The sequence below is a fragment of the Callospermophilus lateralis genome, chromosome 11 (assembly GCF_048772815.1).
Source record: "Callospermophilus lateralis isolate mCalLat2 chromosome 11, mCalLat2.hap1, whole genome shotgun sequence".
NCBI classification, from domain to species: Eukaryota; Metazoa; Chordata; class Mammalia; order Rodentia; family Sciuridae; genus Callospermophilus; species Callospermophilus lateralis.
Genome location: NC_135315.1, coordinates 37,746,342 through 37,768,918, shown reverse-complemented (window position 1 = coordinate 37,768,918; position 22,577 = coordinate 37,746,342). Strand labels below are relative to the sequence as shown.

The 22,577-nt window shown below is 57.8% G+C and overlaps 1 protein-coding gene across 1 annotated transcript in view; it reads left to right on the top strand.

Annotated features, from left to right (window-relative positions):
- The window catches only part of Tmem132e (transmembrane protein 132E), a 49,313-nt gene extending 38,561 nt beyond the window's left edge, over window positions 1-10,752 (top strand). The window contains exons 2-9 of the mRNA XM_076871753.1: window positions 345-1,275; window positions 2,088-2,234; window positions 2,504-2,696; window positions 3,385-3,528; window positions 5,619-5,824; window positions 7,737-8,025; window positions 8,764-8,955; window positions 9,703-10,752. Of these exons, the coding sequence (XP_076727868.1) occupies window positions 345-1,275; window positions 2,088-2,234; window positions 2,504-2,696; window positions 3,385-3,528; window positions 5,619-5,824; window positions 7,737-8,025; window positions 8,764-8,955; window positions 9,703-10,752 (3,152 nt within the window). The remainder of the gene's footprint in view (window positions 1-344; window positions 1,276-2,087; window positions 2,235-2,503; window positions 2,697-3,384; window positions 3,529-5,618; window positions 5,825-7,736; window positions 8,026-8,763; window positions 8,956-9,702) is intronic.
- Window positions 10,753-22,577: the final 11,825 nt, after the last annotated feature.

Genomic DNA, 22,577 nt, shown 5'->3' with positions numbered 1-22,577 from the left:
AGAGGGTCCTCACCAGGCACATTGAGGCAGAAACAATTTTGAGGCTCATTTGGCAGGTCTTGAGGTTTCCAGAGCACCAGGGGAGGCAATTTCACCAAAGCTTCACAAGGCTTTGTGATGGGATTGGCTTTACCCTGAGGACGAAGAGGAAGAAATGAAACATGGGCAAGAGGGTTATTAACAAAGAACAAAGGTGGCGCCAGGCTGGGTGCCTGGTAGCAGGGCCCTGGACCACCAAAGACAATGGACCAGGCTGTCTGTGGGGGTGAGACATAGGCAGCCAGGGCCTGGGGTCCAGCGCGCCTCTCCTGACCACTCCAGGTCTCTTTGCGCTCTGTCTCCAGCCTCCAGCCGCTCCCACCCTGCCAGTCCCAGCCCACCAGGGCCTCCGGCCAGCCCGGTGCTGCCGGTCAGCTACCGCCTGTCGCACACACGTCTGGCCTTCTTCCTGCGGGAGGCGCGGCCCCCGTCACCAGCCGTGGCCAACGGCTCCCTGCAGCGCTCCGAGCCCTTCGTGGTGTTCCAGACCAAGGAGCTGCCGGTACTCAACGTCTCCCTGGGGCCCTTCAGCACCAGCCAGGTGGTAGCGCGGGAGCTGCTGCAGCCCTCCAGCACCTTGGACATCCCCGAGCGCCTGACGGTCAACTGGAAGGTGCGGGCCTTCATTGTCCGCGCCCGCGTGCCCGCCTCGCAGCCCGTGGCGCAGGTGCTCTTCTACGTGGCCGGCAGAGACTGGGATGACTTTGGGGTCAGCGAGCGCTTGCCCTGTGTCCGCCTGCACGCCTTCAGGGATGCCCGGGAGGTCAAGAGCTCCTGCCGTCTCAGTGGAGGCCTGGCCACCTGCCTTGTGCGGGCCGAGCTGCCCCTGGCCTGGTTTGGACCCCCGGCTCCCGCGGTGCCCCCCAGCGCCCGCCGCAAGTCCCCGGATGGGTTGGAGCCTGAGGCCGCGGGCGAGAGCCAGCAGGCTGAGCTCTACTACACCCTCCATGCCCCCGATGCGGCGGGCGGCTGCGGGGGCTCACGGCGGGCACCTGGGCAGGGGATGGGGGCGCGCGCTGAAAGCCCCACGCAGCACCCCTTGCTGCGCATCGGGAGCATCAGCCTCTTCCGCCCGCCACCCCGGAGGGCGCTGCAGGAGCACAGGCTGGACAGCAACCTGATGATCCGCCTGCCCGACCGGCCGCTCAAGCCAGGGGAGGTACTGAGCATTCTCCTCTACCTGGCCCCCAACTCCTCCTCGCCCTCCAGCCCCAGCGTGGAGCATTTCACACTCAGGTAACAGAGCTGTGGGTCAGGGGTCTGGCTTCCCTTCCAAGGTCCAATAGATCCCCGACACCTTGTCCAGGTCCTAGCTGGATCTCTGTCCAGCATCCTAACCTCAGCTCTCCCATCTATGGCAGGAGACAGCGCACTTAGGTGAGCCACCGCCCCCATGTTCTTAACCCTTCTGATGGCAACCAAAACCTCTGCCTCTCCTTTTATCTCAATGGAGTCACCGTCACAGTCAAAGGCATATATGGCCAGTTTTCACACATGTAGAGGCGCAGAATGACGGGATGGGGCTTCAAGGGCCCTGGAGCATCCGCTATCCAACTCACCCACTTTACAGAGGAGGAAACAAAGGCTAGAGAGGAGACAGAGATCCGAAAGCACCCCCTTGGATGGTAGCCATAAGACCAAGAGGTGTATGTGCCTGTTGGGACATTGGTCTCAGTCCTGGGGTTGAGGGAAGAATTTTTTGAGACTCCCACTTTTTCTATACTTTCAGAAGAACACAGTTCATGAATTAAAAAATGCTTAGATCATATCACATCCCCCACAAAACATATGATGTTTCCCAGTAGGAATACATGGTTGGAGTCATGGTGGACGATTCTGACATAAAATAGGTCCCACAGACACACGGCCCCACATGAGCAATACGTACCTACGTGGTGCCAGATACCCAGACCCTTAAGTCTAGGACTCAGGGTCTCTTAGCTCCCCTGTTCCCCTACCCCAACTCCAGCCTAGAGGTGGTGGCCAGGCGTCCAGACTTTGGGTCCCAGCCTGACCCTCTCCCTCCTCTGCTTTGCTCTTTGTTCCAGGGTGAAGGCCAAAAAGGGTGTGACCCTTCTAGGCACCAAGTCACGAAGTGTCCAGTGGCATGTGACCTCAGAGCTGCTGACGGGGGCAAAGCACTCAACGGCCACTGTGGATGTGGCCTGGGCCCAGGGCACTCCCCTGCCCCCCTGGTGAGCCCTACCTCTTCGCAGAGCGGGCACCTAGAGGGGTGGGGGTCCCAAGGCTGGGCTTGTAAAGGGCTGGGACTTGGTTGATGGGAAATCTGAGGTCTGGGCCCCAATGTGGGACCTTGGGGCCAGGTTACCTCGAGAGGGCTGAAGAGGCCCAGGGCCATAGAAGGCGGCTGCTGAGGAGGGATGGGGTCCCCTCTGAGGGTTTCAGAGCTCCCCGGCTTCTCCTGGTCTTCATCCTCTGTCCCCCTTCTTTCCCTCCCTGTCAGGGAGGGACAGGGTCCCCTGGAGATTCTACAGCTAGACTTTGAGATGGAGAACTTCACCAGCCATTCGGTCAAGCGGAGAATCATGTGGCACATCGACTACCGCGGCCACGGTGCCCTACCTGACCTGGAGCGGGCAGTCACCGAGCTGACGGTCATCCAGCGGGATGTGCAAGCCATTCTGCCCCTAGCGATGGTGAGTGGCCAGGCGACCAGGCCAGTGGCTGCCTATGTCTCTGGGGGGCGGGGAGGAGTGAGCCTGGCCGAGTGCGTGTGTGCTTGTAGGTGCCCACAGAGGGGACTACGCAGAAGACTGCCTCCACCCTCCCGGTGGGCACTCCTGGAGGGTGGGCAGTCACCATGTAGAGGCTGCTCAGGGGAGGTTTCCTGGAGGAGGTAGCCATGCAGGGGAGTGGGAGGAAGGTCAGGTGGGGGGAAGGACTCTCACTGTCACAGAAGATGAGGAGGATGCCTTGGACAGGTGGGCAGAGATACAGCAGTGGGGATGTGAGTAGTTTCTCCAAAGGAAGCCATGGCTTTAGAAGGGGCGTGGGGTAGAATGGCCATGTGGGACCAGCCCAGGGCACCTTGAGGAGCCAGGTGAATGCGTTAGCTGTTACTCTGCGCACCCTGATGGTGAGGCTCACCCAGGAGACTAAGGCTGGGGAGCAGAGTGAGGCCTAGCTGAGGCTCCTGCAGCTGGCCACGTGGACAGACCCTCTAAGAAGGAACGTGAGGCTGGACACTGCACACGGGTACCAGTGTCCCCATGGGAAGGGTATGCCTCTGAAGAGTGGCAGTAGCCAGGGTTCAGGGTCGTGGTCGACATATCCCTGGAGAGAAAGGGACCGCAAACAGAACCTCCTCCTCTGCTCCTCCCTCAGGATACGGAGATCATCAACACAGCCATCTTGACGGGCAGGACCGTGGCCATCCCTGTGAAAGTCATCGCCATCGAAGTGACAGGCCTTGTGCTGGATGTCTCCACCCTCGTGGACTGCGAGTCTGACAATGAGGATATCATCAAGGTGAGCTTCCTGGAGGCGGGTCCTCTAGATGAAGATGGTGTTGGACCCTCTCGGGGAGTGGACCCCCCAAGCCAGAGTCGAGGTGGCTTATCTCAATAAACCTTAAAAACTGCACTCAGAACCTCCCCTTCCCTCCCACAGCACCAGGCTCATGCATCCTGAGTGGCCCTGGCCTGACTGAAACGGTCCATCCCCAAGTCTCTTCTCCCTGGAGAGCTTCCCTCCCTTAGCCCCCCAGTACTGCTGTAGCCAGTCTGGAGGGCTTCCTGGAGGAAGAGGGAGCTGACGGCTTGGCCATCCCAAAGGGAACTCAAACTCAACCCAGCAAGTCATTACTGAGCCCTGGGGTGTGACAGACACTGGGCAAAGCAAGAGAGAGGGGGGAGGTGGGCTCCTCACAGACTGACCCTGAACCCCGGGGCAGATGGAGCTCAGGGAGGAAGTCTTCGGAAGGTGGTACACAGAGGTCCCCACTCTGCTGCACCCCCTGACTCCTGCAGGCCCCTCCCAGCCACAGGGACCCGCTCTGCCCCAAGTCCTCCTCAGCCCAGAACACAGGACGCTCTTCTGTCTTGGGTGGCCACTTTGCCGCCTCCCTATCTGCAGAGGTGAGATGGGGCAGAGAAGGAGCATGGGGCCAGAGCTGTCCAGCCCTGGAAGGAAGCTTGGAGGAGGGCAGGGGTCCTCTCTGCTCACCTGGGCTACCTCGTGCCCACTCTCCCCATGCCCTGCCTCTGGGTCCCACTGAGAGTGGAGAACCTGGTGCTGCCCTCATCCGCCCCGACCCTGGCAGAAGGCTCTCAGGAGAGTCAGAGCAGAGGCTCCGTGCCACGCCCCCTGGCCCTTGGCAGCCGCTTGGAAGCCTTGCCCGGGGCCATGGGGCTCTCCACTGCAGGCTGGTCTCCATTCAGGTCCCTGAAGCCCTCACCTGTGCCTTTTCTGTTGCCCAGAGTCCCCTACCCGAGTGATAGCTGTAGAGACTGAAGGGAATCATCAGGGCTTCTAAATGGGGTTTGTGATGAACCTCCATGCGATGCTCCCAGGTTCTTTATGGGCTTGGCCAGCATTCTAAGTGGAATCTGCCGGGCTGCAGATGGCATCTCTGCCTGCCCAGGTGGGAAATGAGCATTTCTGGCAGGGCTACTGTCCCCACTTTCCCCCATGCACCCTCTGAGATGATTGAGGGACCTGGGATGGTCCAGGGGCTCATTTCCATGAGCCACAGTCCCAGAACCCTCCCCGCCCCCACTGCAGAGACTCTGGGGATCCTCCGCCCCGTTGAGGTAGTGCATTCAGGGCATGTGCCAGCAGGAGCGCCTGGGTACCACGCACGTAGGAGCCACTCGAGCATGTGCCAGGTGTGTGCGTGGGCACACCGAGCACACACACCCATCTGTGTTTGCCCTGAAGTCCTGGCAGCGACCTCTCTGTGAGTGGGCACTGGTCTCCAGGAAAATGTGCTCAGGAGGCAGCCAGTTACCATCTCTAGGAATCTCTAGGAATGCAGGTTGCTACCCAGGTGGGCATGCATTTGCCAAAGCCTCCCCTACTGATGGCAAACATCCATGAGTCTGCATTTGGGCATCTGAGGCTCCCTCCCGGGCTTCCTCGCCTCCACACCTGGCTAGTGCAGCCCCCTCACCCGAAATTACCCAGCTGCCCATTCTCCTGGGGCAGCACAGAGGAGACTGGACCTGCCCCTCACCAGGGTCCCCTCCGCCTCAACTTCCTCCTGCCCAGTGGGGCGCCCTCTCCTGCCAGACACCTGACTTCCGAGCTATCAATCATTAAGGACCCTGTGAGGCCCTGCCACCTGGGGCCTCCTCACCGTGGGATTCCATCAGGTCAGAACCAGCCCCTACAGAAACACTTGCAGGCTGGCGCCGCCAAGGAACAGTGGGCACAGAGGCAGGCTTTCTAGAAAAGCAGGGTGGAAACGCATCTCCCAGCGGAATCAGCGCCTTCTCCCACCTGGTGGCCCCTCTCTCTCCAGCAGGCCTCCTGCCCTGCTTGCCACACACTTGTCCCCCACACTGCCCTGCAGGAAGACCTGCGGGGCAAGGCACATGGCTGGCTCCTCCTCTCCTCAGGTTTCCAGCAGCTGTGACTATGTATTTGTGAGCGGGAAGGAGTCTCGAGGGTCCATGAACGCCAGGGTCACCTTCCGCTACGACGTCCTCAGCGCCCCCCTGGAAATGACAGTCTGGGTCCCCAAGCTGCCTCTGCACATCGAGCTCTCGGATGCTCGCCTCAGCCAAGTGAAGGGCTGGAGGGTACCTATCCTCCCTGACCGCAGGTACAGCCCCTCACACACACACAGGACACTTGGGACACTCACAGGTGGATACAGCCTCCTCAGAGGCCGAGCTGCAGATGTGTATAAGGCCCCGGGTAAACCCATTCTGTGGGTCAGCAGTGCAATCAACAAACTTATTGAGCAGCTACTGTGTGGTAGGTACTACTGACCAGTGTTTGAGATGTGGAGCCAGAGAGCTGACCCTGCCAAGCTCTCCATCCAGCAGAGAAGGCAGTCACCTGTGTGCCACAGAACACAATGGTGCATGGGACGCCCTGTGCACAGGGTGTCAAGCCAAAGCAGGCTTCCTAGAAGAGTTGACCCTTGAATTAAATCTTTTTTTTTGGGGGGGGGGCGGGACTGGGATTGAACCCAGGGGCACTTTCCCAGTGAGCCACATCCCCAGCCCATTTTATTTTTTATTTTGAGACAGGGTCTCACTAAGTTGCTTTGCTTACAGCCTCACTAAGTTGTGGAGGCTGGTCTCAAACTTGCAATCCCCCTGCCTCAGCCTCCCCAGCCACTGGGATTACAGGTGTGTGCTTGAGTTAAATCTTAAAGGATGAGTAGAAAGGAGACAGGGTGAGAGGGCGGCCAGGTAGATCCAGTGGAGCAGATGCACCATCATAGGAACGCAAGTGCCTGGGCACAGCTGCCCCCACCTGGGCACACTGAGGGCAGGCACTTGAGCACATAAACACAGGCACCGTGACACACACCCCACCTCCTCGAAGTGATGCAGGCTCATGCACCTGAGTGCCCATCTGCAGGGCATCGACATGTGTCCTCACCATGCTCCACCCACCCACTCTCTCAGAGCTACAACAGAGAAGGGCCCAGCAAGGAAGAGAAGCAAGGGAAGTAGCAGGCATCTGGGGGTGGGGTGGAGAAAGAAGCAGGTGGCCAAGAGAGAACGGGGCTGAGTTCAGTTCCACAGAGATTTGCAAAAGCAAGGTTGTGCAGACCAGGGCCTCTGAAACCTGAGTGAACCAGTGCATCCTGCTAAAATGCAGCTTCTGATGGGGAAGGTCTGAAGGATTCTGCATTTCTGACCATCTACTGAGTGATGAGGATGCTGCTTTAAGTAGTGAGGATAGAACAAACTCTGCAGTCTGGCTTAAAATCCTGACTCAGTACTAGCTGTGCAAACTTGGGCTAGTCACATAACCTCTCTGTGCCTCATTTTTCTTACCTGTAAAATAAGCAAGATAATACTTTTCATGGGATTGTGGTGAGGATTAAAGTAGTCAACACAGATGAAAGAGCCCTTTGTGTGAATGAATATTTGGGCTGGTTGATACTGACAAAGCTCTCGCAAGCTTTCTCTCTGGAGCGTGCCTTCCTGGCAGGGAATCTACTGATGTGAGCATCTTTTCCATCCTGCTAGGTTGAGAACTCCCCAAGTCATCAGATCCCAGAGTTCCCTTTTGCTTAACAGTTTGTCAATTTGTCTCTCTCCTCTCACCTTTTACTAAAAGCAGCAAGGGGAAGCTGGGCTGCCCCTTCCAGACCTTGCTTGGAAGTCTCCTCCATTAAATTTCCAAGTTCATTGTCTGCAAGTTGTGCGTGATTCAGCTAGGCCTTCTGGCGCTCTCTAACCGGGAGCCTCTTTACTCCAGTTTGGAGCTGAGCACAGAACCAGGCTCATGCTTAGTGCTGAAGAAGGCAGGAGTCATCCATTGGGATCAAGTGCCAACTATGCCGAGGCTTGGGTTAGAGAGGGAAAGGTCGGGGCTCCTGGTACAAACCTAGAGATGGAGGCACGAGCCAGGAGGAGGTTTGCAGAGCCTCCACCCATGGGCAGCTGGAAGGACCAGCAGGGCAAGGATGAGGGCAGAGACTTGTGCAGGTCAGAGCTAAGGTGAAGCGCCCTCAGCCCAGCCAGCCCTGACCTTGGTGCATCCCACCCCAGGTCAGCCCGGGAAAGCGAAGACGAGGATGAGGAGGAAGAGGAGCGGCGGCAGAGCGTGAGCCGGGGCTGTACCCTGCAGTACCAGCATGCCACCCTGCAGGTCTTCACCCAGTTCCACACAACGTCGTCTGAGGGCACTGACCAGGTGGTCACCATGCTGGGCCCAGACTGGTTGGTGGAGGTCACGGATTTGGTCAGTGACTTCATGCGGGTAGGCGACCCCCGAGTGGCGCACATGGTGGACAGCAGCACGCTGGCGGGACTGGAGCCAGGCACCACTCCCTTTAAGGTAGGCCTGAGCCGGGTGAGCACAAAGGGGTCTGGTTTACCTGTGGCTGTGTGCAGGTGGAGAGGGGCTGTGGGAGCAGGGGAGAGCCACTCCGGAAACTCAGCTTGGACCTTGCTCCCTGATAATTTGGTGCCTGGGTAGAACTCATGGATCTGAAAGATGATAAATAGGGACCCAGGGGCTGGCATCTGCCTGCAGTCAGATTTGGTTTAGGAAACGATGGGTGCGACATTTCAAAATTGAGAGCTTTTCTCATTTCAAAAAAACAGTCTAGATTTCTGGTTTTTACAAAAAAAAAAAAAAAAAATGAATCCGGCAAGACTGAGCCTACATCCCCACTGGCCGAGATCAGCAGGAGTCAGTGAGTTTCCCCTTCCGTGAGCATGAGTTCTCCCACTTGCCACGTCCCCACTTCTCCTTTTTGTCTCCCTGACATTGAGGCCAAACATCAGTTACTGTTTATCACCATGTGAGGGTTATTGCCCTCAAAATCAGCTCCCCCCTCTCATCCAGGTTCCTGACTGGCTCCTGTGAGCCCCCCACCCTCTTGTGACCCCTGGACCTTGGTTCCTGCTTGCAGGCCTAAGGCAGAGCCAGGAGTCTGCCTCCCTGCCTCCCTGCCCACCCCATCGCTCTGGGCTCCTCTTCTGGCAGCGAGGGGCATCCTCCCTGGGGAGACCCTGGGTGGGGGCTGCTGCCTTCCTGGCTCTCTCCCATCCCCATCCTGCTCTGCCTCAGGTGGTGTCCCCACTGACGGAGGCGGTACTAGGGGAGACGCTGCTGACAGTGACAGAGGAGAAGGTCAGCATCACACAGCTGCAGGCCCAGGTGGTGGCCAGCCTGACCCTCTCCCTGCGGCCCAGCCCCGGAAGCAGCCACACCATCCTGGCCACCACAGCCGCCCAGCAGACCCTCACCTTCCCCAAGCAGGTAGCTGGCCGCCTGACCTGCCAGCCAGGGGGTCTGGGGGCGTGGAGGGAGGGCTTAGGGGCTCTGTCTTTCCTTTACACCATCAGTCCCCTAGTCAGGTCTTCAGGTGACGGAAGCTCTCTCTGCCCTCAGAACCCCTTGGTGTCTGCCCTGTCCCCTCCCCCTGCCCTGCACCGGGGTCTGGGCAGCTTCTCCTGCACTTGCCACTTGAGATCTTCCTGTGGACAGGCGACAGGCGGGAGCACAGAGGGGGTGAGGAGGTGGGCTTCAAGCATGGAGCCAGGAGTCAAGACGCAGGGGTCCTCTACCCCCAGTGCTCTGCGCATGAGCAGGGGCCATTGCTTCTCTCTGGGCTCTGCTTCCTCCTCTGCAGGAAGGGGGATTCTCAGAAGTTAAGACTGACCAAGGAGGAGGCGAGGGGTGTGTGTTATCATGAGCCAAGGGTCTGATGGGGGATCTCAAGGTCAGGACTGGAGATATGGGCTACTCATGAAGCAGAAGAACTGGATGCAGAATTTTGCTTTGGGTTCAGGAGGACAGAAGTAGTCTCTGGGGTAGCACCAGGCTGGATGCCATGATGCCTTTCACCCCTCCCCCCAAACCTGGGAGACTTGGGCCTGCCACATGCCAGGTGCAGTTTCCACTGGGAAGGTAGAAGGGGAGCCAGAGACCCTTGATCCTTGTCCTTGTAGCCATCGGGACCTAGTGGGGCAGGCTCTCTCACTGCTGTCCCCTTCTCCTCCGCAGGAAGCCCTCCTGAGCCTCTGGCTCTCCTATAGTGATGGCACCACGGCCCCCCTCTCCCTTTACAGCCCACGGGACTACGGGCTGCTGGTGAGCAGCCTGGATGAGCGAGTGGCCACAGTCACTCAGGATCGGGCCTTCCCGCTGGTGGTAGCTGAGGCCGAGGGGGCCGGGGAGCTGCTCCGCGCCGAGCTCACGATTGCCGAGAGCTGCCAGAAAACCAAGCGCAAGAGCGTGCTGGCCACGACCCCCGTGGGCCTGCGAGTGCACTTCGGGAGGGACGAAGAGGACCCCACTTACGACTACCCAGGCCCCAGCCAGCCGGGACCCGGCGGGGGCGAGGACGAGGCCCGAGGAGCCGGTCCTCCAGGCACAGGGGGCCCTGCGCTGGCGGCCCCTGGACTGGGCACCTCCGCGGTGCCACCCACCGAGGACTTCTTGCCGCTGCCCACCGGCTTCCTGCAGATGCCCCGGGGTCTGACCGACCTGGAGATCGGCATGTACGCACTGCTGGGCGTCTTCTGCCTCGCCATCCTCGTCTTCCTCATCAACTGCATCGTCTTCGTGCTGCGCTACCGGCACAAGCGCATCCCGCCCGAGGGCCAGACCAGCATGGACCACTCTCACCACTGGGTGTTCCTGGGCAACGGGCAGCCGCTGCGGGTGCAAGGGGAGCTCTCGCCGCCCGCCGGCAACCCCCTGGAGACCGTGCCCGCCTGCTGCCACGGGGACCACCACAGTAGCGGCAGCTCCCAGACCAGCGTCCAGAGCCAGGTGCACGGACGCGGCGACGGCTCCTCGGGCGGCTCCGCCCGGGACCAGGCCGAGGACCCTGCCAGCTCTCCCACCTCCAAGCGCAAGCGGGTCAAGTTCACCACCTTCACTACGCTGCCCTCGGAGGAGCTGGCCTATGACTCTGTGCCAGCCGGCGAAGAGGACGAGGAGGATGAAGAGGACCTGGGTTGGGGCTGCCCCGACGTGGCGGGCGCCAAGCGGGCCACTCCGCCCCCGGACCTGCACAATTACATGCGCAGAATCAAAGAGATTGCTTAGAGGCGCCATCCTGGGTGGCAAGGATGACCCCCCACACCGGCTGCTTGGGTGGGACCAGCGGGGACCCGGGTTCACACCGCAGGGCGCGCGGGTTGGTTTTGTACTCCCCCGCCCGGGCAGCTTTGCTTGGAGGAACTTGGATGGCTCCCTATTCTGGCCCCTCCCGCCTCCCAGTGTCACCCTCTCCTGCCGCCTGGGGGTGGAGGGCCTCTTCCTCCAGTGGCTTGCAAGGAGGGAAGCGGGCAGGGCTCCATCCTGTCCTTTCCAGCCTCTGCCGGTCTAGGCAGCCCGCCTGCCCCAGGAGTGAGGCCCTGAGGTCCAGGATAGGGGAGGTGGGCCCACACTGTGCCCGGTCCTGTCTCCTGCTCCCCTGTCCTCCCCCTGTGCCAGGGGGACCTGGGGAATCTTGTGTCACAGACTGCACAAAGACTTTTCTTAAACCAATATTCAGGGATTTCTGTCCTGCAGGGTGGGGAGGCAGCGGCTGCCAAGGATCTTGCTGCAGACAACATTTGGGGTTCGGTGGACAGTCGCGGCATCTGCTGGCTTCCAGGTGCCTCCCAGGGCCTAGAGCTGACTCTACAGTGGGGTCTGGTGCCAAGCCAGCACCTTCTGGGTTCTCCTCAGGACTCCCTCCTGCCCCACCCACCCAAGGGCTGTGGGCAGGGGGGCCCCAAGCAGGAGGAGTCCCCAGTCCCCTCTCTGGCCAAACCATACCCCAGAGCACTGTGGCCAGCAGGGCCCAGGGAGGCCTAGGTGCCTCCTGCCTCCCCCCACTGCAAGGTCAACACAACTGCGCCTTAGCCGCCTCCGCTCTGCTCACCACCCCTTCCCTCTGCACCGCAGGGCAGGCAGCCACACCACCACCCGCCCCCCAGGAGGAAATCCCTGCAGGGGGAGAAGAGGGCCCAGGGAGCACTGTGGGGGGCCAAGGGACACATGAAGGCAAAGGGAGCTGGCGCCTCCCCTGCCCCATCCCACAGCCACTTTTCTCTTGGGTTCTACCCACCACTGTGTTGGATTTTTTCATAAATAAATGGAGGCCATTGGACTGGGGGTGGGAGCCGCAACTCCCGGCAAACAGACATGGTGGCTGGTTCCCTGGTGCCTGGTTCCGTCTCTTGCTCGTGTGCGTGGACACACATGCACACACGCACGCATACACCGTGCGCGCACCACATGACACGAGGCCACACTGGCTGGCCCCTGCATGCGGGTCCCTTAGACCCTCGGATGCCCCGTGGATGCCCACATCAAAGGACAAAGGGTCCACAAACTGGCAAGTGTGCCTTACGAAGAGGTGGCTACTCTAGGCGTCTGCCAGGATTGGCTCTGAGGCGGGAAGGGCCAGCTGAGGGTGGGAGGCCACGGAAGAACAAGAGAGGGGAGAGGGTGGGGGTGCTCCCCCGAGTGCTCTCCCCTGCCTCATGGAAACCTCCCGTCCCTTCCACGTGGCATTGATATGGAAATTCTTAGGGTTCCAGGGTAGGATAATGCATGTTGGGTGTCCCCTTGTCCCACCAATGGACCATGGTTGATTCACAGACGCTTATATACAGAGATCACCCCCACATACACACAGGCAGCAACCCCAAGCAAGGGACAGGGCACAGATGCTGCAGGCAGGCAGGGGGAGCCTGGCCCAGCCTCCTATGCCCATGGACAGGTGAGTACAGCAACCATCTTGGAGAGGGGAAAAACAGCCGTCAACCCCCCAGAAAGGACCAGCAGCATTCTGCCCCCCCCAAAACATGCCCTTGCCCACCAAGTGGAGATGCTGACTTCCATGACTCCACCCCAGCAGCAGCCCAGGTGTGTTGTGAGGATTCCTTGAGGTGGTAATGTGTAAAGTGTCCTATATGGCGCCCGGCAGCAGACAGACGCCAGGGCAGACCACTGCTCAGAGAGGGTCTCAAGGAACGGTCCTGGCCACAACCAGTTCTGAGCTTCCAGGCAAGGCATGGGTTTGACAGGAAGACCAGGGACGGATGATTTTGCAAGAAGGATCCGATGGGATCCGCGGCAAGGGGCTAGCTGCTGAAGAGCTGTGTGCAGGGCAGAACCCCAGGGGTTCACCTTTGGGCTCTCCTAGAGTTCCAGGAGCACTAGACCCCTGCTGTTCAAATCCACCCCAATGTGAGCTTCTGGTGAACCTTAGAAGGCACAGGTCAATTGGCAAGTGCTCCACCAATGTGTGCTGACTAAATTAAAGCCCAATACAGACCATCGATGGCCTTGGTATCATCCCAGGTTTGGGATTTTGCAGACTCTACTATCTAATTAGTTTAGAAAATCATAAGTGATCCAAGTCGTTCCCTTGAGACTCTCATAAGGGAGAGAGATGAGGACAGGTGTGCTTCGAGGAGGAATACCCCAGGTTGTGGGGTGGGGAGGCTACAGGTGTTCAGCTCGGAGCCATTTGTTCACTCAACACATTAGGCTCTTGTTATGTGCTGGACCCTCCTGGGGGGGGGGGGTCTGGGAAGCCCTGTGCACCTGTCTTCAAGGAGCCCTCACAGGGAAGACAGGTAAGGCAGCTGCCCATTATCACCTGGATGGCCACAGAGTTTTGCCCTGGGGCGGTGGGGCACAGAGGGGTGGTTGCACCTGCCCCCCCCTAAGCCTGGAACATGAGCCCCTGGCAGTAAGGAAACACAAGAGCATTTGTGCAAACATGCAGGGACTATAGAAGGTGTGGTGGTGCACGCCTGTAATCCCACGACTCGGGAGGCCGAGGCGGGAGGATGGCAAGTTCGAGATTAGCCCCAGCAACTTTGGGGGCCCTAAGCAACTTTACAAGGCCTTGTGTCAAAATCAAAAAATAAAAAGAACTGGGGATGTAGCTCAGTGGCAAAGCATCCCTGGGTTCTGTTCCCAATACCAAAAAAAAAGAGAAGGAGAGAGAGAAGGTGTGGTGGGCCTAGCATGAATCTGGGAATCCGGCTCAGGCTTGAGGTCCAGCTACTTCCCTGTCCCTGGGCGAAGGAACACAGGACAGCAGGAGCAAGGGTGCTCACTAGGAGGGTGCTGCAGAAAGCACTCGGGCCATGAGCCCGGGCTGCAGGAACAAGGCTGGTGCATACAATGGTACTCAACAGGAGAATTTGCCCAGGGTTTATCCCAGGTGGAGATGGCAGGAGGAGAGAAGACCTGCCACCTCCTTGCCAAATGAGTTTCAGAGGCCAGGCCACTGCCAGAGGGAAGCGTTTGGCAGCTTCTGTGCCTTCACCAATCAGAGACGAGGGCCCAGAGAGGAAAAGCTTTTGGCCGAAAGTCACACAGCACACATTAGATAACATGGCCAGCGACTTGCATGCTGCCTTGTCCTGTAATCTGTGTCCCTTTCTCTTCATCCCTCCCTCTGGGTCCACATGCAAGAACTCTGGAGCGATTTCTAGAAACAACGACGCCTTGACCCCGGCCGAGTTCAAGCAGGAGCGGGCTTGGCGGGAATGAGGTGGGACATTAAGTTAACAGCCCCTCTGGAATGGCCCTGGCACTGAACTCCTCTTTAAAAATTTGTCTTCAACTCTGAAAACGAATCAAGGGACCTTGTAAAGAATAGTTATTGACAGAGAGCTGCTCGGGGAACACCAGGAACCCGGTCCATGAATCAGCTCGCTGCAAAATGAGATTTCTCAGACAGCCGGAGCGGGGAAGGCAGGGCCGAGATTGGGAGCGGCCACCAGAATAATCGCCTCCACCGGTGCCACCCTGGGCCAGGGTCCCCACCTCTGTCTTGATGAACTGAACACTTACCATGTACCAGGCACAGGCTCACCCTTAAGAAATGACTTCTGGGGCAGGGAGACAGATATTGGCGCCAAACGGAGAGGATTACAAATGCAATAGATGGGCCAGAGAAGGAAACTCTTACTTGAAGGAACCAAACTTCCCAAGTCAGGTTGTCTGGGGCTTCTGGAATCTGACAGTGTATTTGCTGTGTGACCTCCAGCTAATATATCACCAACTCTGAGCTCTCATTTCCTCATTTGGAAAACACAGAAATCACCACTACTAGATAATATCCACTGGCCTTCCTTCAAAAGCCCCACTGTTTCAACACTTGTATTTCTAACCAAGAGTCTAGGGACATAGGGATGTCTACTCCTATATCATAGATGAGGACACACAGGCACAAAGAGGACAAGGAATTTGCCCAAGGTCTCCAGCCTAGACATGACCTGGCCCACCTACTGTCTACTGCGTTCTGAGGCAACCAATGACATTGTCAAGTGAAGGGGGCTGAGGCTGGAGAAGTTTGCCTTGGGGGGAGGTTAGAGAAGTATCCTAAGGATTTGATGTGCCCTGTGCTGGGGGCCAGGCTGCAAGACCCCAATTAAGATACAGATGGTAGATAATGCTTGGGACAGATGGAGGACACTGGCTCAACCATACACACTGGCCCCTGCCACAGCTTGAGGGACCACTGGGAACCTCATCCCAGCAGACTGTCACAGCAGCAATCAGGTAGTCCCTCGAAGCAGAGACCCTGCAACATTTTTCTAAGAAGCGGTGGGGCTGGGCTTGTCTGGACAGCTGGTGGCATCAGCAGAGATGCCCAGCATAGGGACTTGGGTGTCAGCCTGCACCTGACCTTCCACTTGGGGATTCCTGCTGTCCCCTGGGACTTAGCAAGAGAAACTGCAAAGCTGAAGCCATCCAGGCCCCCATCCCTGCCACTTTGGCTCAGTGAGCAATTATTAAACCTTGCCACGGATCCAGGCACAGAGAAAGTAGGAGTGTTAAAAAGTCACCGGCGTTTACTGAGACCTCACAATCTGCAGACCACTTCGTCTCCGTCCTTTCACGGACCTTCACAACAGCCAGTTAAGGTAGAGGCTATTACTAGGCCCGTTTTACAGATGACAACACTGAGGCTCAGAAAAGTTATATGACTTGCCTCAAGCCACACAGCAAATCCATAACAGAGCCAGGATGCAGAACCAGGTTACATGGGCCCCAAGTTCCATGATTTTCCCACTGTTCCCCATGGGCCCCCGCAGGGAAGTCTGGGGACTCAGAGAGGCGTTCTGATGTGCTGGCAGATACTGGGCCGGGAGTCCAGGGGCTCAGCAGGAGTTCTCACTCTGCCTGTGTCTGCTGGTATGGCCGTGAACCCGACATCACCCATGTGCGGAGCAAGACGAGACCCTCCACTGGAGTCCAGGCCCAAGGTGTCCCCCCAGTGCCTTCAGTCCTGATGGCTCTTGGACTTGGAGGTGTGAAGTCCTGGATCCCACCAAGTCCTGCCGGTTTACACCCTGCACCATCCCCCACCCTCTTGGAGAGACAGCTGCTGTGGGTGGGCAGAGGCAGGAGGGAAGGGACTTTGGTGGTCCTCAGCTGCGCTGCAGGCTTCTCCAGTCTCTGCTCCACACTCCTGTGGGCTGGGGCTGCCATGTTGGACGTGGGTGTTGTGAAGGAGCAAGCAGGGTGAGGGAGGTGATCCTGGGTGTGTGCCACAGAGATGGGGCATCTTCAAAGTCCAAGCTGCCTGTCCCCTGCCCACGGGGAGCTCCCGGTCTGATGCCTGGGTCCCAGGTTCCTCTCCAGGGGAGCCCCAGTCTGATGGAAGAGGAAGCCCTTCTCTACAGAGGTCTCCGGTCTGCAGGGGGAGATAAAGCCCCGCCCATGGGGAACACCCAATCCCCTGCGGGGACCTGACCACACCCAGAGGAAGTGACATGGTGCATCCAGAGAAAAACACAAACATGTGCACCGAGATCCCCGCCACAGAGCAGAGGGTGAGAGCAGATGTGGAAGGCCCCGGTTGATTCTGAAAGGGACCAGGGGCTGTGGTGTAGAGCGCATTGAGGGGGCATTAGCAAGGGCCCACCAGATGGCTGGGATGAGGATTAGGGGGTGGGATGGATTTAGCCTGGCTGAGAGATGGAGCCCAGGAGGGGCCTGGTGGAGAGGAGGAGGGGTGTGGGGAGGGGGCAGAGGTGACCCTCTACAGGCCTGGAGGGGGATCCACTACTGCCCAGGACTCAGAGAAGCCCAGAGAGGCTCCCAGCCCTTCTCAGCTCCCAGGGAGAAGGAGGTACCCACAGGGAAGGACCCATCTTTTCTGTGAGACTATGTGCCCAGTCAGAAGCCCAATCATGACCCCATCTGCAGAGTGGCTCCCAGCAGGGGAATGGGGTACCCTACAGCCCCTCCAGGCCCTGAGCAGGGCTGGCGTGCAGAGCCACCTTCCCCAGATCCCAGCTCGGGCAGGGTGAGGCAGGCAGCCGAAGGCCCTCTGAAGATAAGGCCCAGCCCAGTTCTACCCCGATGTCGGGGCCCCTCCCTGCCTCTCTGAGCCCCACTGTGGGGCTAGATGGGCCCTCTCCCCCCACACACCTGCAATTCTAGAACGACGTTCTTTCTCCTCCATTACAAGTGTTGCTAACAGTTGCTGGATGGCTGCTCCCAGGGACTTCTCCCTCAAGGAGGGAGCCTGCCAACCAGGAGGAATTCTGGGAGAAAAGGAAACACCTGTGGGTCCTGGGATCCCTGTCTGCAGTGGAGGTGAGCAGCGTGCTCCTGTCCTGAAAGGGTGACTCCACCTGAGAAGCCCCCCGGCCCCCAGAGCAGAGAGGAAGGGAGGAAGGGAGGGAGCCTTGGAGGTTCAAGATGGTGGGAGGCGGCAAGAAAGGATCCCTCCTCCCTCCCCTTCTCCGCGGCTCCGCATTATTTACCAGCCGCCTCCACCTTGGCACGCACTCCACCCTCCTAGAGGCAGAGGGAGCTGAGCCCACCCCTGGTGGGATGCAATTCATCAGTGCTGACAGGAAGCTGGGACAGTGTCCCCAGGCTGTCTCCCTACGCCCTGCCCACACAGCACACTCACACTCACACACCTGCACACCAGGTAGGGGTCCTCCTTCTGAAGTGTGTCCCCCATCCCCCAGGCTCAGCTCCAGATTCATCCCCATGGAGACCTCACCACCAAGGGAGTGGGGGCTGGACTGAGTAGCCCACGGGGGCGGAAGTGCCTTCCTGGGGATCCAGGAGAGGAGGGAAAGAACATTCCAGCAGAGCGGCTTCCCTAGGAACTCTCCAGTGACCCTCCACCCCAGAAAACTCCACTCCAGGGAGACACAACAAAGCACCTGTGGCCTTAAGTGGCCCAAGGGCAGGCTTTGTCAGAAGATGAGAAAATGCTCTGCTGCAAGAGGAGCACATGCCCGCGCACTCCTGGCACGTGCGCTCCTGGCATGCGCGCTCCTGGCACGCGCACTCCTCGCACGCACGCAGAAAGTATCACAAATGCAAACTCTCAGAGCACCCTCTTCGCTCCCCACCAGACTCTCACGCAAGTGCCTGCGCACACTCCACGCATGCGCACACGCACGTGGGCCGACGGAGTCCCACAGCTCCAGTGCAGTAATAAACAGGCTGCTCATACCTGACTATATGATCAGTGCAGAAAAGATAATAGGAAAGCACAAGTCACAGGGTGGCAGCCAGCATTGCAAGTAAAGGAGGGGTGGCCCCGATGGAGAAGGACTGGAGCCAAGCCAGGCAGCCCTCTGAGCTGTACTATAACCAAGGAGGGTTAGAGTCTCTGCAAGGAGGGGCTGTGCATAAATAACCTTGAGGGGTCCTTGTGTATATAGGAGCTCGTCAGAGAGAGGGTGGCCAGGAGCATGTCTACCCTATACTTACAGCAATAAACAAATAGTCCTGCAGCTTTAGAAGAACGTCCATTACCATGCAAGCCATCACTGAGTTAATTACAAAGATTCTTATCTGTTCATTAACTCTGACTAGAGAGCCCTCTATTCGGAAGCACTTTTCAGTTAAAGGGACTATGTGATTAACTCTAATGAAATGATTTATTTGGGGCTGGTGCCTGGTGAGGTGGAACCTGGAGACGGAATCCCTCATTCAGGGGAACCCCTGGTTCTCTGGGAGGATATTCTCTGCATGACAGCCAAGAAGTCTTCTGGGAGGAGAGGGACCAAGATCCTGGAGATGGAGAGGTGGCCAGAAGGAAAAGACAGCTGGGGGGACTCAAGCTCACTCTGGTGGGGCCACAGAAGAAACCAAACTGATTTCTCCCTGAACTTGGGCTCCCGGTCCGTGAAATCCTCACCTACCTTCTAGAATTCTTGCAAGGATTAAATGAGTCACTACACATGAAAAACAGAAAATGGCCAGCCCCCAGCTCCCCTCAGCAAATATGAGCTAGCCATCTATCATTTTCCAAAGAAAGACAAATTTGCTAAAGTCGCATGGCCTAGAGGTCAGATCCGACCCTCCCATGTGCTACTCCAATTACTGTTGCTTGTTTGGGTTTGGGGTTTAGGGGCAGGACTTCCATCTTGAGCTGAGTCATTTCTCGGGGGCACTTCAGTGATTTTGAGAAGACATTGGAAATCCCCAAAAGAAAGATACTGATGATTTGTTGGGTCAGGGCAGGAAGAGCTGGAACGATTTGTTTGACATCTCAAAAGAGGGCTGATGGTGAGCTGGTGGCAGGGAGAGAGACCTTTAAAACCTTCTTCAAGAGACCTTTCCTGATGGTACCTAGTCCCTGGAATTATCTAAAGCCTGAACTGAATCTTTTGTGCATGGGAGTGGACATTCATTGGTCCAGGTGACAGAGAAGCATTGCTTAGGGAGGGTAGGCCCCTGGACTCTGTTCACAGGGTCAGGCCCTCCCCCAAGTGTGAGGGGTAGCAGGTCTGAACCTGGTTCCTTCTCCTTGCTCCTCAGCTGCTCCCTATCCTAGAACATTCTTCTCCAAGAGCTATCAGGCACCAGACCCTCCTGCAAGACGCACCAGGGAGCCACACTCAGCCCCTCCCCCTCCTCAGCCTGGCACAGAGCCCCAAGAGTCATTGTGAGCCTCAGCGTCCAGCTAGATGAAGATGTCTATCTGCAGGGCTGAGATAAGGCCCAGGCCAGCGGTAGGGGGCTTATCTCCTGCTGGCCTTTCTCTGGGCTGTGTCCACAGGCTGGTGAGGACACAACCAGCTGGACAGCTGCCACCTCTCCCACTCCATCCTTCCGTTCCTCTCCTCCTCCAGGACCTGCATCTCAGTGCCCCCAGGCAGGGCCATCATTGGGTCAGAGACTTCCAGGCACACCAGCCTGGCCCCTTCCAGAGGGAGCGGTCTCTGCCATCAGGTGAGAGAAGAGGAGCTGGGGACCTCTGGGGGCTGCCAGGTAGGGGGGGGGGGTCCCTTTCCAAAGCAGGATATGACCAGGGAGAGACAGCCTCATCTACAATTGCCCTCTTCCTTGGGACTTTGTCTCTTCTGGTAGACTATGTCCCTGACCCTGCAGTGTCCAGGGGGATGCAACAACTATGGCCCTGGGTCCCCAAAGCACATCCAGGAAGCTGTCTCCTACTTGTCCCCTCCCAGACCCAGATAAGGCCATTGGCCCCTGAGTCAGTTTTGCACAGGACCAGGGGACAAATGGGAAGAGCCAGTGATCTGAGCTCTGCCCAGCTGCTGCTTCCCCGGAGCGCCCCCACCCCACTGAGCCCTCTACCAGAGACAGCAGCCCTCCATTCTAGCACCTTCCATCCCTCCAGCTGGCTTCAGGGTCCTCAAGGAACCTGCCAGCCCCCGACCTCCTATTTAGCTAACGTTCTGTGTCACTCTCGCTGGGATGAAGCCTTCACGGGAGCAGGGACCTTGCTTTATTTAGCACTGTAACCCCCACACGCCAGAAGGAACTTCATATGTGTGTTTGCCTGAGATCCACGCTGAGCTGTTAGGGTGCAGGAGCAGGGCCAGAGCCCCCACCCTCTTCCACTTACAGGGAAGGGGGTGGTGGAGTGCACCCTCCGGGGCGTCGTCCTCTCGGGGTGGAGGGGCAACCCCACATAGCAAGCTCCTGGGGCCCACACCACTCCCCACCTTTGGCCCTGAGTCTGAGGAAGCCGGAGGCAGTCCCCGGCTCAGGAGGGCCCACTGCCAGCAAGGGCTCAGGACCAAGGCTGGGGGCAGGGGAAGGACACCTGGAGTGGGAGACTCCCAGGTAGGGACTCCACTGCTGTCAGAGGCACTGGAAGGGGGGCCTGGCTGAGGGGAAGTAGCCCGGGATCCGAGATCGGAATTGGAGCCTCAGAACAGGGCTCTCACTAGAAGCTTGTGGAAGGGCTTCAGATGCCCACAGCCTCCCAAAATGGCATCTAAAGGGAGTGTGAGTGTGCACAATTTCACACCAGATTTTCTGCATTTCATTCCCTTCTCAAAGTGGCCTGACTCTGCAAAGGCCAGGAACTTGAGAAAGGACATGGGGGAGTATGCACTTCTCGCCCAATCCTGTACCCCCAGGGCCCCCCTAGGAGCCTCCCCACGTCACACCTGGAGGGGACTCTTTTTTTTTTTTTGGTACCAGGGATTGAACTCAGGGGCACTCATTCACTGAGCCACATCCTCAGCCCTATTTTGTATTTTATTTAGAGACAGTCTCACTGAGTTGCTCATCACCTCACTGTTACTGAGACTGGCTTTGAACTCTCGATCCTCCTGCCTCAGCCTCCGGGGCTGCTCATGATTCCAGCCATGCACCAACCACCTCACCCGGCCAGGGACTCCTATTAACAGTAAACAAGGCCACCCACTCATCTCAGCAGGAGTTGAAGTAACACCACAACAAACCCGAATAAAATCTCTAGCCCCAACTCGCCCATAACACAGCCCCAGACAAAAACGGCTGTGAAAGGGAGCAGGATGATTGTATTTGAAAGATGGTGCTCCCTGTCCTTCTGCTAGAATCAAATGAATGAACGGAGGCTCTATTGTCCTCCTGGGAGCCCCTGAGGAGCTCCTGCAGGCGTCCAGCTAACAGCTGTGTTTCCCCGCCCACTATCACCTACTGTCACCCCGCAGGCCGGGGGACAGCTGAGCACACAGAGCAGGTTAGAAGAACACCTGCCCCAATGGCCCAGGTCCCACCTGCTACTGCTGCCTCTGTCCTGGAAAAAGAGGCTGCACCTTCTCACCTGGACAGCTTCCCCGGGGTGGGGGTGGGGAAGGCACAGGTTTAGTGGCCGAGTAGACAGGAAAGGCATTAGTAAGGTCCCACACTTTCTCTGGGACAACGCACAGAGAACTAACGCTGGCAAGGGGAGGGGATCCAGCCACCAGAGAAGACCGAAAGGTGAGAGAGGATCTGGGGAATTGAGAAGCCCCAAGGATTCTTCCATGAGTGCCATGAGCAAGTTGGCATGGCAGAGCCATGAGAATTTAAATCTTTCCTTGACCCAAATGTGTACCAACGGAGACTTTCCAACTGACAACGGCCCAAGCAGATTATCCCAATGGGTTTTAGAAAGATGGCCATGATGCAGGAAGGGGACAGGATGAGAGATGAAGTCACACTGGGTGTCTCCTGAATCTGCGCATAAAATGCCTTCCTAAAGGACTCTCTCAAGCTGCTCCAGTCCCTCATTTCAATCCCTTATTCGTTTATGAGTTTCCCTATGGCCCAGGCTCCCAAGAGTGTCTGTGCCCTGAGGTTGTCATATCACGTAGTAGGAAGAAAGGACATCGATGTCAAGAGGGCTGAGTTTTAATGTCGGTTCTGCTACTTACTATTGTCCTGTCGGTATCTCAGTCACCCAGACCATGAAATGGGGCTGAAGTGGACTTTTTCCCAAGGTCATCATGGAGATCAGTGATCTCCTCCATCCTGCCCAAGCCCCGTAGTAAGTGCTCAGTAAATGGTGAACATTAATCAGTACCATGTCTTTAAAATCACAACACACGTGTTTAGTCTGGAATCACCAATCCCTAGCCCTGGAAGGAATCCAGTCCAATAGTGAAAGAAACCAAGATCCAGGCTTGTCCAAGGTCCTAGATCCTAGGAGCAGA